Source organism: Bufo gargarizans, chromosome 2 (assembly GCF_014858855.1).
Source record: "Bufo gargarizans isolate SCDJY-AF-19 chromosome 2, ASM1485885v1, whole genome shotgun sequence".
Classification (NCBI taxonomy): domain Eukaryota; kingdom Metazoa; phylum Chordata; class Amphibia; order Anura; family Bufonidae; genus Bufo; species Bufo gargarizans.
The window spans coordinates 381,305,688-381,324,837 of NC_058081.1; the positions used below are offsets into that span (position 1 = coordinate 381,305,688).

General features: G+C 42.8%; 1 protein-coding gene across 5 annotated transcripts in view; it reads right to left on the reverse strand.

Moving 5' to 3' along the window:
* Positions 1 to 8,201: 8,201 nt before the first annotated feature.
* The window catches only part of ACSL6 (acyl-CoA synthetase long chain family member 6), a 262,251-nt gene continuing 251,302 nt past the window's right edge, over positions 8,202 to 19,150 (reverse strand). For 2 of the 5 annotated variants that reach the window (XM_044280776.1, XM_044280773.1), the window contains 4 exons: positions 11,850 to 11,993; positions 10,876 to 10,977; positions 9,667 to 9,738; positions 8,206 to 8,954 (listed from right to left, as the gene is read on the reverse strand). In XM_044280776.1, the coding sequence (XP_044136711.1) occupies positions 8,814 to 8,954; positions 9,667 to 9,738; positions 10,876 to 10,977; positions 11,850 to 11,993 (459 nt within the window). In that variant the 3' untranslated portion in view covers positions 8,206 to 8,813. Of the gene's footprint in view, positions 8,955 to 9,666; positions 9,739 to 10,875; positions 10,978 to 11,849; positions 11,994 to 19,150 lie in introns of all 5 variants that reach the window. The other 3 variants (XM_044280775.1, XM_044280774.1, XM_044280772.1) reach the window with 3 other exon arrangements.

The following is a 19,150-nucleotide window of genomic DNA, read 5'->3' on the forward strand; positions in this document are numbered from 1 at the left end:
AAATCAGTGCAGCAATTCCAGATGTTTAAAGTGCAGTTTTGGTGCACCACAAGTCCCAGGAAGCCAACAGCAGCACATAAAAGCACAGAACCTCTCTGCATGTAGTCACCAGCTAAATGGCTGCATGCAGGGAGGTTCTGCCTATTCCTGTGCAGCTATAGCCATTGGCTGGAGCATTGTTCCAACCAATCACAGCGCTGGCAGGGGACCCCAAACACCGGTGTCCCCTGCTTCACCTCGGAGGAGACCGGTGCTGACCAGTTGAGCATCGGTCACCTACCCCTAACCACCACCCGACCCGCCGCGCAGCTGTATACAGCTTCCGGCACTACCAGCCAATCGCAGCACTTGGAGCTGCCAGTGAGCAGTGCAACACCATGCTGCTATTACCCGGCAGGGCTGCCTGCCGGTAAGAGCAGCCATGGTGCCCCGATTCCCTGCCGATCGTTCCCCAGAGCACCATGGACCTTGCGCCGAACGTCTTCTTAAGGGTTAATACTGTATGTGATATACAGCTATAAATGTTGAAAATACTATATACTGGACTACAGTGAAATATCAATATATGATAAATGGCTACACATGGAAATTAAACTATGGCGTCCAGTGAGTACAGTGATTTTTTTTTTTTTTTATGTCACGGATTGCTACATATGGAGAACTCAACTCAATCTGCATAGTAAGGTCAGACAAGTGCTGCCCCTCTGCGCAGGAGGGGTGTTGAACAGATTCCATACACAAAAGTCAGACCGTTTAGGCTGGGTTCACATCACGTTTTTGCCCTATGTTTAACGCTTTTGTTTGGGGAAAAAATTATGCAATGGTGCAATACACTACATTTTTTTTTTACAATGGAACTCTATGGTGACACATATCACTGTATTGTATCTGTTTAACATATATACTTTAAACGTAAGCCAAAAACGTAATGTGAGCCCAGCCTTATAGTGAATGACATGGGATCGGATCGTGTCTGCAAAGTACTGTATTTGCATACAGTACTTTGCAGACACGATCCAATCCCATGTCATTCACTATAAGGCTGGGCTCACATTACGTTTTTGGCACACATTAACACATTTGTACTGCTCTGTAGTTCTTCTCTGCAATAGCTTGGTTCTCCCTCCATGACCCAGTGCCTTGGATCGCCTGGGATCCCTTTTGGCAATGGGTGCTCTAGGTAATTGCCCAGTTTGCCTCCCCCCACCCCCTGAGAGTACCAGCAATGTGGATGAGAAATCTCTTCAGAGTAATTAGATCTGCGATGCATGTTTAAAATCTGCAGTATGTGAAGTTAGACTAAGGGTATTTCCATCCTTTGCAGTGAAATGGCCTGGTAATCCCTGTATAGGAATCAATGGATGAAATCCAGGGGTGCCACTTACATAATGCACCTAGGAGTAGCCCAAAATGTGTTAAGTCACAGTGGGTCCACATCTGCTGCATTACTTTTGAATTGTAAGTAGTAATAGTATAAGTAATAGTATAATTGTAATATGGCCAGAAAGGAGAGAGGTAAATGATATACAGCACATACAGTATGAATCATGCTATTAAAGATCTCTAGGTGTAAACCATATTAATTACAATATACAGGTCCTTCTAAAAAAAATTGCATATTGTGATAAAGTTCATTATTTTCTGTAATGTACTGATAAACATTAGACTTTCATATATTTTAGATTCATTACACACCAACTGAAGTAGTTCAAGCCTTTTATTGTTTTAATATTGATGATTTGGGCATACAGCTCATGAAAACCCAAATTTCCTATCTAAAAAAATTAGCATATTTCATCCGACCAATAAAAGAAAAGTGTTTTTAATACAAAAAAAGTCAACCTTCAAATAATTATGTTCAGTTATGCACTCAATACTTGGTCGGGAATCCTTTTGCAGAAATGACTGTTTCAATGCGGCGTGGCATGGAGGCAATCAGCCTGTGGCACTGCTGAGGTGTTATGGAGGCTCAGGAAGCTTCGATAGCGGCCTTAAGCTCATCCAGAGTGTTGGGTCTTGCGTCTCTCAACTTTCTCTTCCCAATATCCCACAGATTCTCTATGGGGTTCAGGTCAGGAGAGTTGGCAGGCCAATTGAGCACAGTAATACCATGGTCAATAAACCATTTACCAGTGGTTTTGGCACTGTGAGCAGGTGCCAGGTCGTGCTGAAAAATGAAATCTTCATCTCCATAAAGCTTTTCAGCAGATGGAAGCATGAACTGCTCCAAAATCTCCTGATAGCTAGCTGCATTGACCCTGCCCTTGATAAAACACAGTGGACTAACACCAGCAGCTGACATGGCACCCCAGACCATCACTGACTGTGGGTACTTGACACTGGACTTCAGGCATTTTGGCATTTCCCTCTCCCCAGTCTTCCTCCAGATTCTGGCACCTTGATTTCCGAATGACATGCAACAGTCCAGTGCTGCTTCTCTGTAGCCCAGGTCAGGCGCTTCTGCCGCTGTTTCTGGTTCAAAAGTGGCTTGACCTGGGGAATGCGGCACCTGTAGCCCATTTTCTGCACACGCCTGTACACGGTGGCTCTGGATGTTTCTACTCCAGACTCAGTCCACTGCTTCCGCAGGTCCCCGAAGGTCTAGAATCGGTCCTTCTCCACAATCTTCCTCAGGGTCCGGTCACCTCTTCTCGTTGTGCACTGTTTTCTGCCACAGTTTTTCCTTCCCACAGACTTCCCACTGAGGTGCCTTGATACAGCACTCTGGGAACAGCCTATTCGTTCAGAAATTTCTTTCTGTGTCTTACCCTCTTGCTTGAGGGTGTCAATGATGGCCTTCTGGACAGCAGTCAGGTCGGCAGTCTTACCCATGATTGCGGTTTTGAGTAATGAACCAGGCTGGGAGTTTTTAAAAGCCTCAGGAATCTTTTGCAGGTGTTTAGAGTTAATTAGTTGATTCAGATGATTAGGTTAATAGCTCGATTAGAGAACATTTTCATGATATGCTAATTTTTTTAGATAGGAATATTGGGTTTTCATGAGCTGTATGCCAAAATCATCAATATTAAAACAATAAAAGGCTTGAACTACTTCAGTTGGTGTGTAATGAATCTAAAAGATATGAAAGTCTAATGTTTATCAGTACATTACAGAAAATAATGAACTTTATCACAATATGCTAATTTTTTTAGAAAGACCTGTATTTGTCTGTTTTTCTGGCCGCTTCGGGGAGGTACGTAGGGTTGTGGTCTCTTACCCACTCTTGGATATCTGTTGCTAGCCCGTCTTGTATTTTTCATTGATACCATTTTGAGGTTCACTTTTAATTCTTTATTATTTTTTGGGGCAGATGAAGCTAAAAAAAAGGTGAAATGGCCATTTTGATTTATCTTTTTCCATTTCACATTACGCCATCACCATGCGGGATAATTCACGCTGCCAGGGTTTGTCCAAATTGATTACAGATTTGCCCCATTCCACCTAATTTGCAACATTATGCATCAGATTTTGGCGCATTTTACAATCAAATCTAGGAACAATCAAATTTGCCCCAATGCAATTATAATGATAATGAATTGCATGAGAAATACTGTATGTATTGAAGACCAATCTTGTGTTATCTTACCAGGAATGCTCCTTTTATTTTGGATACTACTAGGAAATGGCTAAAATAAAGGTGTGCTTCCTATCTTAATTTAAATAGAGACCTAACTGAAGACATAAGAGCAGTTCTCATGGTTGGGTGCTAAGGCTGTCACTAATGAATGAAGAGGTTGCAATGCTCTGCAGAGAGTTGCAACACTAAAGCTTGTTTCAAGAGAAGCAAATGTGGACCATATGTAATAGATGTCTACAGTAGTCTTCATCATTAAAGCTGATCAGCGGATCACTGTCTCAGCCTCTGGACCCCACCACTGAAAATCTCTCTCTGTATGGTTTGTTTTCTATAACTTGAGAAATGCTTTAATTCTCAACCACAACAAGTGGACTATGGTGCCTCTAAGGCCTCTTGCATATGACCGTATGGCTTTTTCAGTATTTTGCAGTCTGTTTTAAACGGATCAGTTTTTATTTTTGTTTATTTCAGTAGTGTTTCCGCTTCCGTTCTGTTTTTCTGTTTGGTTTCTATTTGTGATCCGTTTTTTGCAGATCAGAAACAGAAGCATACAATAATGTTTAAACAGTAAGTAAATAAAAAAAATTGGGCTGGGCATAACATTTTTAATAGATGGTTCCGCAAAAACGGAACAGATACGGAAGACATGCGGATGCATTCCTTATGCATTCGTTTTTTTTTGCAGAACCATTGACTTAAATGGAGCTACGGAACGTGATTTGCAATAATAGGGCCGGAAATACGGAAACGGAATGCATATGAAGTACCTTCCGTTGGTTTTGCGGATCCATTGAAGTGAATGGTTCAGCATATGGACTGCAAACAGAACACAAACGGGAAAAAAAAACTTTGTGTGCAAGAGGCCTAAAGCAGATGTGAACCTAGCCTAGTACATAAAAAAAATAAAAGTTTGCATTGTATTAATTTTGACACCAGGTTTACACATTGGTGGAAACTGCCGTAGTGCTTTTCTAAAAAAAAAAAAATTACATATTTTTAGTGTGGTGAAAATTATTTTGCACCAACATACACTTGACCCTTGTCAGGTATGCTGTCTAAACAGACTAGGCCATGTCTGTTTAGACAGCAGTTAGGAGCAAGTAAGTATGGAATAGCGGAGACTACTGCATTATTCCATGCAGTAAAATGTGAAAAAAGAAACCCCAGCATTCAAAGCTGAAAGGATGCCACAAGTACATTCTTTGGGTCTCCATCAGTATAATGGTTTAACATATACACCTTGGTATTATCCCTGTGCATACAGTGAACATACACTGCAGATGCAGATAAGGCCTCATACACACGACCGTTGTTGTTTTGTAGAAAAGGGGATAAGTGAGCACTCAGACTATGGCGTCAAATGAAATTTATTTATTTATAAAACAATGGTGAATGTAGATATAGTATTTAAAAAAATATTAAATAATAGCAGCATAGGTAATCACAATAGCAGCATTGAATGATAGCAGCAATCCAGTGTCACAATAATGGCAGCAATAGGAGGTCACCTTAATATTCCTGGTATGTTAATACCAATAAATATAAATCAAGTTGATTAATAGCTGAAACAAGTGAAATGGTATAAGTGGTAAAAAAAAAAAGTGATAAAAAGGTGAAAAAATAGTGGAAGATGTTGAAAAAATTCAAATGAAAAACAATAAAAAAAATATAAAAACTCCAACACAATTCCAAAAATGGATATACAATTGCCCTAATAATAAATACTGTCAACAGTAATCCTGGTCACACGTGTTTGGTGTAAAAAAAATCTCAAAAGATAGAGTTAGTGTTTGATCCACTTGCCAATAATTAATGTCCAGTGGTTTATAGTGATGTATATAGTCACAAAGATGGTGGTTGCGTTTTGGTATTCCATATCGCTATATGGGTCTTAATTATAATGTCATTGACTTGGCTTGTAACCCAGTAAGTGTAGTAGGTCTTACCTCCTTCTCTATATTTCAGAGTGAGCTGCTACCAAGTTGACCCAGGAGGCGAAACGGTGCGAGTGGTGCGGAAGGCGCTGTGGCGTCTCGCTTCAAATGTCTCCAACTGGCAACACCCGAGTATCGTGATGGTTCACGTGAGACTTTTGCTTTCTCTTTGCTGACGTAATCACAGCGTTGGTAGATAGCGTAGGTCTGAGCAATTGAATTGAATGTTTGGATCCTGTAGATTTAAGATTGCATGGCTATGCTTTTTCGTTGTTTTTAGTGGAGGTATTACAAAGATATCCGATATGAATCGACCAGACGCGTTTTGCACATCCCTTCCTCAGTGGTCAACATTGTCCACTATTTTTTCACCTTTTTATCACTTATACCATTTCACTTGTTTCATCTATTAATCAACTTGATTTATATTTATTGGTATTAACATACCAGGAATATTAAGTTAACCTCTTATTGCTGCCATCATTGTGACACTGGATTGCTGCTATCATTCAATGCTGCTATTGTGATTACCTATGCTGCTATTATTTAATATATTTTTAAATACTATATCTACATTAACCATTGTTTTATAAATAAATCCATTTCATTTGACGCCATAGTGTGAGTGCTCGCTTATCCCCTTTTCTAGAATTATATTTTTGCAATTGAGGTAGGGTGTCCTCAAGTTTAGCTAGTAGCACCTCACCATAATCAATTGGAAGTGAGCCACTCGTACAATTACAGCTTACCCCATTGTTGTTTTGTGGTCTGTTTTTCACGGATCCGTTGTTCTGTATCTGAGTTTTTTCTTTCTCTGATTTAAGTCTTCTTTCGTTCCGTTATTCCACAAAACATATCCGTATGGTTTCCGTATGCGATACGTTTTTGCGGATCGGAATCAGTAACTTATTAATAACCAAACACATGAGAAATATGGGCTGGGCATAGCATTTCTACAGTATGGATCCGCAAAATACGGATGAAATTCGGATGACATACGGATGTGTTCTGTGCGCGTTCTGTATTTTTTGCGGACCCATTGACTTAAATGGGGCCTCAGACCATGATTTGCAGACAATACAGGGAGTGCAGAATTATTAGACAAGTTGTATTTTTGAGGATTAATTTTATTATTGAACAACAACCATGTTCTCAATGAACTTAAAAAACTCATTAATATCAAAGCTGAATATTTTTGGAAGTAGTTTTTAGTTTGTTTTTAGTTTTAGCTATTTTAGGGGGATATCTGTGTGTGCAGGTGACTATTACTGTACATAATTATTAGGCAACTTAACAAAAAACAAATATATACCCATTTCAATTATTTATTTTTACCAGTGAAACCAATATAACATCTCAACATTCACAAATATACATTTCTGACATTCAAAAACAAAACAAAAACAAATCAGTGACCAATATAGCCACCTTTCTTTGCAAGGACACTCAAAAGCCTGCCATCCATGGATTCTGTCAGTGTTTTGATCTGTTCACCATCAACATTGCGTGCAGCAGCAACCACAGCCTCCCAGACACTGTTCAGAGAGGTGTACTGTTTTCCCTCCTTGTAAATCTCACATTTGATGATGGACCACAGGTTCTCAATGGGGTTCAGATCAGGTGAACAAGGAGGCCATGTCATTAGATTTTCTTCTTTTATACCCTTTCTTGCCAGCCACGTTGTGGAGTACTTGGACGCGTGTGATGGAGCATTGTCCTGCATGAAAATCATGTTTTTCTTACCTTGCAGACTTCTTCCTGTACCACTGCTTGAAGAAGGTGTCTTCCAGAAACTGGCAGTAGGACTGGGAGTTGAGCTTGACTCCATCCTCAACCCAAAAAGACCCCACAAGCTCATCTTTGATGATACCAGCCCAAACCAGTACTCCACCTCCACCTTGCTGGCGTCTGAGTCAGACTGGAGCTCTCTGCCCTTTACCAATCCAGCCATCTGGCCCATCAAGACTCACTCTCATTTCATCAGTCCATAAAACCTTAGAAAAAGCAGTCTTGAGATATTTCTTGGCCCAGTCTTGACGTTTCAGCTTGTGTGTCTTGTTCAGTGGTGGTCGTCTTTCAGCCTTTCTTACCTTGGCCATGTCTCTGAGTATTGCACACCTTGTGCTTTTGGGCACTCCAGTGATGTTGCAGCTCTGAAATATGGCCAAACTGGTGGCAAGTGGCATCTTGGCAGCTGCACGCTTGACTTTTCTCAGTTCATGGGCAGTTATTTTGCGCCTTGGTTTTTCCACACGCTTCTTGCGACCCTGTTGACTATTTTGAATGAAACGCTTGATTGTTCGATGATCACGCTTCAGAAGCTTTGCAATTTTAAGAGTGCTGCATCCCTCTGCAAGATATCTCACTATTTTTGACTTTTCTGAGCCTGTCAAGTCCTTCTTTTGACCCATTTTGCCAAAGGAAATGAAGTTGCCTAATAATTATGCACACCTGATATAGGGTGTTGATGTCATTAGACCACACCCCTTCTCATTACAGAGATGCACATCACCTAATATGCTTAATTGGTAGTATGCTTTCGAGCCTATACAGCTTGGAGTCAAGACAACATGCATAAAGAGGATGATGTGGTCAAAATACTCATTTGCCTAATAATTCTGCACGTAGTGTAATAGGACATGCACTACTATTTTTCTGAAACGGAATGCACACGGAGTACTTTCTGTTTTTGCGGACCCATTGAAGTGAATGGTTCCGCATACGGTCCGCAGAAAAAACGGAACAGAAGCAGAAAGAAAATATGTTCGTGTGCATGAGGCCTAGCACCTACACTACGCAGAGCAAGTAGTCTGTAACTTATATCATATAGTTATTTTATTGAAAACTTTAAACATTTTACACAGCTTGCGCAATATGTACCGCTATAATTCCTTTACAGCTATATAAAAAGGACACAGCTGTCCTTGCAATCCAGAAAACAGGTCTTTTGTTTGTTTTTGTTTTTTTTATGTTTTTCGTGCACTCATTAAACAGTAGTTTCTAAGATATCTTCTGTGCTCAAAAACAAAATGTCCTTACTGAAGCTATGCTGACATACTGGGCTATCAGTATTAGCCTTCAGTCTGCTGCTGCTGTACAGTACATGCTAGTAACATAACAGAAAATGATAACTGGTTAATTTAACCTCTCTTGTGTTTCTATTATGCATTCCAAGAACTTTGATGATAACTTGGTTAAAAAATAAAATAAAATAAAAAAGAAAAGGAAAACAAAAACACATATTGGAATGACTTTTGCATGACAGTGGACATTTTAGTGAGAGCTTGGACATCCACAATTTGTCACACAGAAACAGTAGCATAAAGCTGCTCGATCTCTTGTTTGAAGAAGTCTCTGAGTTCACGTCTCCTTGCCTTGAGGGTTGGTGTCAGCAAACCGTTTTGTACACTGAACATCTCTTTATGGATATGAACTGCTTTGACCTGTGACAAAACAGCATTATAAAAAACTTTGCATGAATTGAGTGTAAAGGAGGACAATTACAAGAAATATACATGGATAGCATATGTTAATACTGTGAAAACTGATCCTTAAAGGGGTTGTCTGACACACAATTTCACCACTATTCTTGTCTCTTGTAATCACTGCTCCTGGCATTGCAAACCAGAAGTGATGATGTCTCGTCCACGGTCACGCTGACCACTGGAGCCATTCACTTAGCTCAGTGATATGTCCTTGAGTGGCATGAAATCATAGAGGCTTAACGGTCACATGCTACTCAGGGGCATGTCACTGCTGAGATTTTGGTGGCACCGTGGCAGCATGCACCCTTCTGAATGGATTGTTCTAATGGTGAATTAAGGTGGACTAAGATCACCAACTAGTATTGAATATTTTGAGTAGAAGATGGTGATGCTTTTTGTTGCAATTTTTAATCCCAGCACAATATGCGGTTTCAAATAAGCTGTGTCATCAGCAGGAAGGTAATCAATTTTGTGCATATTAAAGGGCTATTCCCACCTAGGACATTTATAACATTTGCTATAGTTTCTATCACAATAAGCTAAATGCTATATGTTAATTTGCCAGTATATTGGTGCAAACATTGGACTGCAATCTAACAATATCATGAACATGCAAAAAAGCTATGGAAATATCCCCATTTGCATTCATAGCCATACAAATATTGCATACCTGCTCAAAGGAATGAAGCCCACTCTCTTTTCCAAGTTTCACCATATCAGCCATTATTCCTTTTTTAACTTCCTAAAGAAAGAAAAGGTCAATATATATTACTATTAATTAGTAAGTCTTTAATGTATATTCATTTTATAGTCCAAAATGCTGATTTTATCATTTCTTTCTTTAAGCTTTTTAGCTTAACCGTTACTAACTTTATAGTATTATATGGGTATTTTTGTATATCTTTAGTTTGTTGGCTCTTTCTTCCTGATCTAACTAAACATATATCTTAAACATAACACTTTAGTATCTGGTGCAGGAGTTGTACAGGAAAGAGGCTTATCGGCAGTTCTCTTCTGTACTATGAGCCTTTTTTCCTGTACTGCGAAGGATACTGAAGCTCATGGCTCAGCGAGTGATTTTAGGACAGTCGGGATCAGAGAATGCTCTCACCCTCGCTGGTAGTAACATCCGTTTCTTAGAGCAGAAGCGCTCAGGAAGACACCAAAAGATATTATTGCAGGCTGAGGACCTGCACCACCCACTGTCAAAATACAGTGGTCAGTTCTTATGGGATTCAGTTGGTTTTCTCAGACCAACTATAAGCCAGAACAGAAAGCCTCTCTGTTGGACTGATGTTGAGTTCAGACCCGAGCGTACTGAACGTACGCTCTGTATGCACGATTGTACGGGCGTTTGCAATCACGCCTATAGAGACAAGCGAACGCCCATTGTCGTGCATTCCCGCTGAAGTCTATGTACGGGAACGCGCGACAAGACGCCCCAAAGAAGCTCCTGTACTTCTTGGGGCGTCAGGCGTTTTACAGCGTAAAAACGTACGCACTGTAAAACGCTCAGGTGAGAACCATTCCCATAGGGAATCATTTGTTCTTGCCTGTTGAGCGTTTTACAGCGCGTAGGAACTGAACTCAGGAACTGAACGTAGGAACTGAACGCTCAGGTCTGAACCCAGCCTGACTATCATTTTGACAGAATCAAGTCAACTACATATTGTATTACATGGTCGGCCATTCTTTAAAAGAATATTAGATTTTTTATATTTGTTCCCCTTTAATAGTAGCATAAGCCAACCTTCTGTAACCAAGACAACACCTTAAACATATCCCTGGTCATTTTTATCTTTTATTGGTTGACAAGTACACTGCTCTGTTTTCTTTATTCTATTTTGTATATATTTTTTTCCCTGTGCTCATTCCATACCAAATTGTTGCATAGTTCTGCAAATGTTCCATCAAAACCTTTCTTCTTTGCCCATCCTGGCATCACTTCTGCATCAGGAACAACAATGCCAACTAAAAAAGCCTAATGAGAAAGAAAATAAAAACAGAAACAGAAAATGTATTTTTTTCTTCATGACCCTTTCAGAACCAAGACATTTTTTGACTTGAGGGCCATGCATAATTTTAATTTGTATTACTTTTTTTGTTTTATTTTACCTTTAGTGAATGTTGGCCATGAAAAACATTTAATGTGATATATTCTGGTGTTTGTATGTGAACCATAGGCAACAGACTGTTATACAACAGTAGCCCTTTGTTTCGCAGCATGGAAATCTCTGCTCTGGCTGAAGATTCCTGCTACTTGTAGCAGTGGTAGTAGTCACAATCTAGTTAATTAAAGTCTGTGAGAAAGCTGCATTTTCTGTATAATACCATGTACAACTCCAAACCAGTTTTAGCAATTGCTGCAACCTACAGAGTAATGTCAATGAGCTTTCAAAAAACTTTTGATATGTCATAGAGAGAGATCAAATATTTTGATTGTTGCCGGTCCAAGTTCTGAGTCGCTAGAACGAGGAAAGACGGACCCATAGATGTTTTATTAAGTACGTCTCGCTTCCTCCTCTGCAGCTATAAGAGAGCATTTTATGCAAGCGATTCTCTCTCCACATTTTAATGACTGATGGGGGGCTCACTACTCAGACCCCCACTGATCTAATTCTTTGATATGCCACTAAGACATATCAAATGTTTTGTGAAAGATCAGTGACCCTTTAAATGTTCTATGCTGTGAGGGTACTAACATTTGTTAAAGAGGAGCTGTCACCACTCCTGACATGTCTGTTTTAGTAAATAATTGTATTCCACAATAACAGTTCTGGAAAATGTATTCTTTTGCAAAGAACACAAAAACATAACATAATTTATTTTGATTTTGCTGAAGACTGCACTTACCTGTAGACTATCACCGTGGACATATATTTGTGACACGGGTTCACTGCGTATATATATGTTCTCAATTTTCTCTGGTGCAATGTACTCTCCTTGTGCGAGTTTAAAGATATGTTTTTTCCGGTCAATGATCTTAAGTGTACCATTCTGAATTCAAGAGAAACATATGAAATCTTTAGATAACATCAGACTTTTGATGCCATATTAACCCTATAACAGTCAAATTTAAATGGTGAAACCCCTCATGCATATGCCACTTCTTTTATTGTAGATTATGAATTTATATCTCTAACAAATATAGGTGGTGCACAGCTCAGGTGACTTTAACTAGCAACTACTTGCATTTCCTGTGTAATGACACATCATAGACTCATAACTAGTCTTGAGCGAGCATGCTCGCGCCATGCTCGAGTCTCCTTCCCGCACATTTCACGGCTGTTATGCAGACAATAAACGTACAAGTAAGTATTGCCATCACTGTAATGCCAGTAGCCATGGTGGCTACTGGCATTACAGTGATTGGCTGGCCAGAACACGTCATTGGGTGCTATATAGCACCCGATGACATATGTTCAGTTCATTTGTAGTCAGGGAGAGCTGCGCTTCGGAAGGGACAGTTAGTGTAGGGAGTGTAATCGCAATCTATTTAGTACAAAAATGTTTCAAAGACACAAAAGTCCTTTTAAGGACTATTGTGTGTAATGGCAGGCTGGAAGTATTTTATAGCTACAGTACCAATTATTTTTTTTTCCCTTCCTTTTCAATACTTTTTCTATAGAGACAGTGCCCCAGACTAAAAAAAATACCTAGTAGCCATTGGCTCCTGAACTGAAAAATTTAGGAGCCAAATCAAATTTTTACTTGTCAAATCGAAACCGAATCAAAATTTTGGTATCGTGACAACGCTATGCTGATCAGATAGGCGTAGGGGTGTTTTGATACCAAAATTTTGATTAGCTTTCATCACCATAAAAAAGTATTGCGATACTCAATACCATGAAAAAATAAATAAAACACCAAAAAAAGCTGCGTGCATTTCGCATTTTATGAAACGTTCGGCCCATAATAGAACAGTCCTATCCTAGTTTTTGGGGTGACAAGGTGACTAAGAAATGGCAAATGCTCACCGCATAGGAGATATTTTTAAATAATTTAATAGTTTGGACTTTTCGGATGCAGCGCTATGTAATATGTTTATTTATTTATTGTTTATATATTTCATGTGTAAAATTGGGAAAGGGGGGATTTAAAGGGCTTCTGTCAGCCCACTAAACCGTTTTTTGTTTTTTTTTACTAATAATCCCTATACTGTGAGCTCTGCATACATAAGTTAAATAATCATTTTGGTTCAGTAGAATTTGATAAAAAGCTATTTTTAAAATATGCAAATTACCTTGCTACCAGCAAGTAGGGCGGCTACTTGCTGGTAGCAGCCGCATCCTCCGATCCTAATGACGCCCCCTCCGCATTGTGATTGACAGGGCCAGGGAACGGAATCGTTTTCTGCTGACCCTGCCCGTTTGCATTCAAAATCTGGCACCTGCGCCACGGCCGTACCTATCTTCAATCTACGCAGGCGCACTGAGAGGCGGCCGCTCGCTCGGCTGCTCCATCCTCAATGCGCCTGCGCCTGCGCAGGCGCATTGAGGATGGAGCGGCTGTCAGATATTGAATGCAAACAGGCAGGGCCAGCAGAGGACGATCCCGTTCCCTGGCTCTGTCAACCACAATGCGGAGGGGGCATCTTTAGGATAGGAGGATGCGGCTGCTATCAGCTAGTAGCCGCCCTACTTGCTGGTAGCAAGGTAATTTGCATATTTTAAAAATAGCTTTTTATCAAATTCTACTGAACCAAAATGATTATTTAACTTATGTATGCAGAGCTCGCAGTATAGGGATTATTAGTAAGCAAACAAACAAACAAAAACTGTTTAGTGGGCTGACAGAAGCCCTTTAAACTTAATATTTTAGGGTACTTTCACACTAGCGTTTTTCTAGTGTGAATTCCGTCATAGAATTCTGTCATAGGGGCTCAATACCAGAAAATAACTGATCAGTTTTATCCCCATGCATCCTGAATGGAGAGTAATCCATTCAGGATGCATCAGGATGTCTTCAGTTCAGTCATCCGGCGACAAAAACAGAAGATTTGCCTGAATGCCGGAATGCACCCGCACTAAATCCGGACCCATTCACTTCTATGGGGCTGTGCACAAGCGGTGATTTTCACTCATCACTTGTGCGTTGCGTGAAAATCGCAGCATGCTCTATTTTGTGCATTTTTCACGCAACGCAGGCCCCATAGAAGTTAATGGCAAGCAAGTGCGGATGCGGTGCGATTTTCACTCATGGTTGCTAGGTGACAGTCTATTAACTGTATTATTTTCCCTTATAACATGGTTATAAGGGAAAATAGCATTCTTTAATACAGAATGCTTAGTGGAAGGTCAATATAATAAACATTATATACACCCCAGTATAATAAACATTGGTGGCGCAGTGCGCCCCCCCCAATATAATAAACATTGGTGGCGCAGTGCGCTCCCCCAAATATGATAAACATCAGTGGCGCAGTGTGCCCCCCCAATATAATAAACTTTGGTGGCGCAGTGTGCCCCCCCAACACCCCAGTATAATAAACATTGGTGGCGCAGTGCGCCCCCCCTCAATATAATAAACATTGGTGGTGCAGTGCGCCTCCCCCAATACAATAAACATTGGTGGCGCAGTGCGCCCCCCCAACACCCCAGTACAACATTGGTGGCGCAATGCGCCCCCCCAACCCCCCGGTATAATAAACATTGGTGGCGCAGTGTGCCCCCCTCAATATAATAAACATTGGTGGCGCAGTGCACCCCCCTCAATGTAATAAACATTGGTGGCGCAGTGGGCAGTGCCAATGAGGGTTAAAAAATAAAAAAATAATTAACTCACCTCCTCCAATTGATCGTCTCCTGTTTTTTCTTCAAGACCTATCAAAGGACCTGTGGTGACATCACTGTGCTCATCACATGATACATCACATGATACATTACCATGGTAATGGACAATGTGATGAGCTCAGTGACGTCACCACAGCACAGGTCCTGAAGAAAGAACAGGAGACCGGCAGCTACACGATCAATTGGAGGAGGTGAGTTCATTATTATAATGTTTTTAACCCTCATTGGCACTTCCCACTGTGCCACCAATGTTTCTTATACTGGGGGGGGGGGGCGCACTGTGCCACCAATGTTTCTTATACTCAGGGCCGGCCTTTGGGGTGTGCGGGCTGTGCGGCCGCACAGGGCGCCATAGCAACAGGGGCGCCGGGCGGCCGACAGCCCGCAATGTAATATGGGCAGGCGAGGCGGCACTTATGTTTTCCCACGGGGCGGGCGGGCCCCCGCCCCCTCCATCTCCCCCTCCCCTGTATTCAGCAGGGGGCGCACGTTGCGGTTTAAAAAAAAAAAACTGTGTGCTGTTAGTGTAGCGTGGCCGAGCTCTGTTCGATCCGCGGTACAGGAGCTTTTGTTTCCTGTACCCGGCCGGACTGACAGGAAGTGCTCACTTAGTGTGCACTTCCTGTCAGTCCGGCCGGGTACAGGAAACAAATGCTCCTGTACCGCGGATCGAACAGAGCTCGGCCACGCTACACTAGAGGTGGAAAAGAGAGTGGGAGGGGGGAGGAAATAATGAGAGTGATGGGGGGGGGGAGAAATAATGAGAGTGGGGGGGGAGAAATAATGAGAGTGGGGGGGGGGAGAAATAATGAGAGTGGGGGGGAGAAATAATGAGAGTGGGGGGGGGAGAAATAATGAGAGTGGGGGGGGGAGAAATAATGAGAGTGGGGGGGGGGGAGAAATAATGAGAGTGGGGGGGAGAAATAATGAGAGTGGGGGGGGAGAAATAATGAGAGTGGGGGGGGGGAGAAATAATGAGAGTGGGGGGGGGAATAATGAGAGTGGGGGGGGGGGAGAAATAATGAGAGTGATGGGGGGGAGAAATAATGAGAGTGATGGGGGGGGAGAAATAATGAGAGTGATGGGGGGGAGAAATAATGAAAGTGATGGGGGGGGAGAAATAATGAGAGTGATGGGGGGGGAGAAATAATGAGAGTGATGGGGGGGAGAAATAATGAGAGTGATGGGGGGGAGAAATAATGAGAGTGATGGGGGGGAGAAATAATGAAAGTGATGGGGGGGGAGAAATAATGAGAGTGATGGGGGGGGAGAAATAATGAGAGTGATGGGGGGGGAGAAATAATGAGAGTGATGGGGGGGAGAAATAATGAGAGTGGGGGGGAGAATAATGAGAGTGATGGGGGGGAGAATAATGAGAGTGATGGGGGGGGGAATAATGAGAGTGATGGGGGGGGAGAATAATGAGAGTGATGGGGGGAGAATAATGAGAGTGATGGGGGGGAGAATAATGAGAGTGATGGGGGGGGAGAATAATGAGAGTGAGGGGGGGAATAATGAGAGTGAGGGGGGGGGGGGAGAATAATGAGAGTGAGGGGGGGGAGAATAATGAGAGTGAGGGGGGGGAGAATAATGAGAGTGAGGGGGGGGAGAATAATGAGAGTGAGGGGGGGAGAATAATGAGAGTGATGGGGGGGGAATAATGAGAGTGATGGGGGGGAGAATAATGAGAGTGATGGGGGGGAAAATAATGAGAGTGATGGGGGAGAATAATGAGAGTGATGGGGGGAGAATAATGAGAGTGATGGCGGGGGGGGGGAAATAATGAGAGTGATTGGGGGGGGGGATAATGAGAGTGACAATGGAGTCCCCAGAGCCAGACTGCAGCCAGAGTCCAGATCATCTTATTGTCCTGGTGGTAAGTAGACAATGCAATATGCTTATTATTTAATTGTTTAGTTATTAATACTACATTGGAAACTAATTTTCTCAGCTGGACACCGGCCGACATGCGCTGGGGGCCTCACCAGCGGTTAGGGTAGGGAAAAAGCACTGGCCCGTACGTAAATTTTTCCCTTCCCTAACCGCTGGTGAGGCTCCCGGTGCATGCGCAGTGTAGGCCGGTGTTCAGCTGAAAACATCCATCCGATCACTGCGCATTGGCCCATAGTTTTTCCCTACCCTAACCGCCGGCGAGGCTCCTGGCGCATGCGCTGCTGTGAAATTTCCCTAACCTGTCGTTGTACTCCTCCCATCTCTCTTCTTATTGGCGGAGGCAGCAGCACAGGGGGGGAGGGAGAGACTCCTCCTCCACTGCGCTGCTGAGAAGAACATCGGCGGGGGGCAAAGAACTATCAGCTCCTGTGCCCGCCGATGTTCAACGGCAGAGCTGCGGCGACGGGTATAGTCGCAAATGGCGACAAGACTAAAAAGTCTTGTTGCCATTTGTAAATTCTAAGTCGCATTGGCGACCATTTTGGAGCCCTGAGAGTTTGTGTGCAGTGACTTGTGACATCTGTCCAATACCTTCTGTGTGTCAGGACCAGAGATTGGAGAAATATAAGTGAAAATTAATATATTTTTTCCATCATTTTTAATACTGCAGAGACATCTGTACAATAGCTTCTGTGTGTCAGGGCCAGAGATAGGAAAAATATAAGTTAAATCTCTTTTCTTTTTTCCATACTTTTACAAACTTTTTCAATATACTGTGCTTGCTGTGAACTGAGACATCCGTGCCACATCTTGTGTGTCAAGCATGCATATAACATTTAACATGAAGAAAGTAAGCAGTAAGGGACAGGGAAGTGGCCGTGATGCTGATAATTCATGCAGAGGCCTGGGCGTGTTGAAACTGTGCCTGCTGCCAGAGCACAAGAAAAACATTCATCCACGATACCTAGCTTCATGTCCCAGTTTGCAGGGCGTCGCAGGACAAAACTCTTGAATTCAGACCAGTGCGACCAGGTGGTCGGTTAGATTGCAGCAGATAATGCTTCCAGGTGGTTATGCACCACCCTGTCTTCCACCAAGTGCAGTCTCAGTAGCCAAGAGTCTGGTCAACAGAATTATCGCCCTGATCTTCCTTCCTCCCACCATGGAGAGTCTGGTCAAACAAGTGATCCCACACTCGGAAATTCCGAGGAGCTCTTTTCATCTCTATTACTTGATTTGACCCTCTCGCCAAGCACACTTGAAGAGGGACATGAGATCTTGTGCCCCGATTCCCAACCTCTTGAGCATCCACAGTCACAAGAACATGACGGTGGGGAACTGCAATTAGCGTTTAATGAGGTGGATTATGATGAGACACAGTTGCCAATGAGTCAACTGCAATTACTGTCTCAAGAGGTTGATGAGGAGGATGAGACAGTTGTCAATCCCTGAGGTTATGGTTAGGTCAACAAATCAAGAGGATAATCAGAGTAAGGGAGTGGTGGAAAATGAGGTCACTGACCCAACCTGCGAAGCTGGAAAGCTGAGCAAAGACAGCAGTACAGAGGGGGAAGAATCTGCAGCACCGCAACATGCTGGAAGAGGCAGTGGGGTGGCAAAAGGGAGAAGGCGGGCCACACAAAACAGACTCGCAACTGTTCCACGGATGGGGCTTTTTTAAGGAAAGGGCGGCCGACAAAAGAATAGTAGTTTGCAACCTGTGCCACACCGTAATAAGTAGGACGAACGCCTGGGTCCACAATCTGTGTCTGCGGGTCACACCACTGCCTCCTCTTCTCCTATTGTACGTGCTGGTCAATCGCCTGTTGAAAGGTGAAAGCGAAAATGCCTCCTTCCCTGCACCTGGACCTTCACAAGCACCATTTCATTTCCCCAGGCATTTGAATGCAAGCGCAAGTACCCAGCCACCCACTCAGGGGCCATAGCACTAAATGCGCACCTTTCAAAATTACTGGCCCTGGAAATGTTGACATTTAGGCTTGTAGACAGTGAGGCCTTCCGCACCCTGATGCCGACAGCCACCCCATGGTACTCTGTCCCCAGTCGCCACTATTTTTCAAGGTGTCCCGAAATGTCACACGTGACATGAGCAACACAGTTACTGGAAAGGTCCACTTAACCACAGACACATGGACAAGTGCATTTGGCCAGGGGCGCTACATTTCCCCGACGGCACACTGGGTGAACATTGTGGAGGCCGGGAGCGAGTCGTACCCTGGGATGGCACAGGTGCTACCAACACTGAGGATTGCGGGCCCCAATTCCATCAGGGTTTCCGCCAGCACCTACGTTAGTGGCTCCAACCGCCACGTCTCCTCAACTTCCACCTCGGAATTATCCGCGTGCAGCACCAATCAGCCGGTAGCTGAAAGCAGTGTAGCACTGCAGTGGGGAAGCGTCAACAGGCCGTACTGAAGCTGATATGCTTAGGGGATAAAAAGCACACCG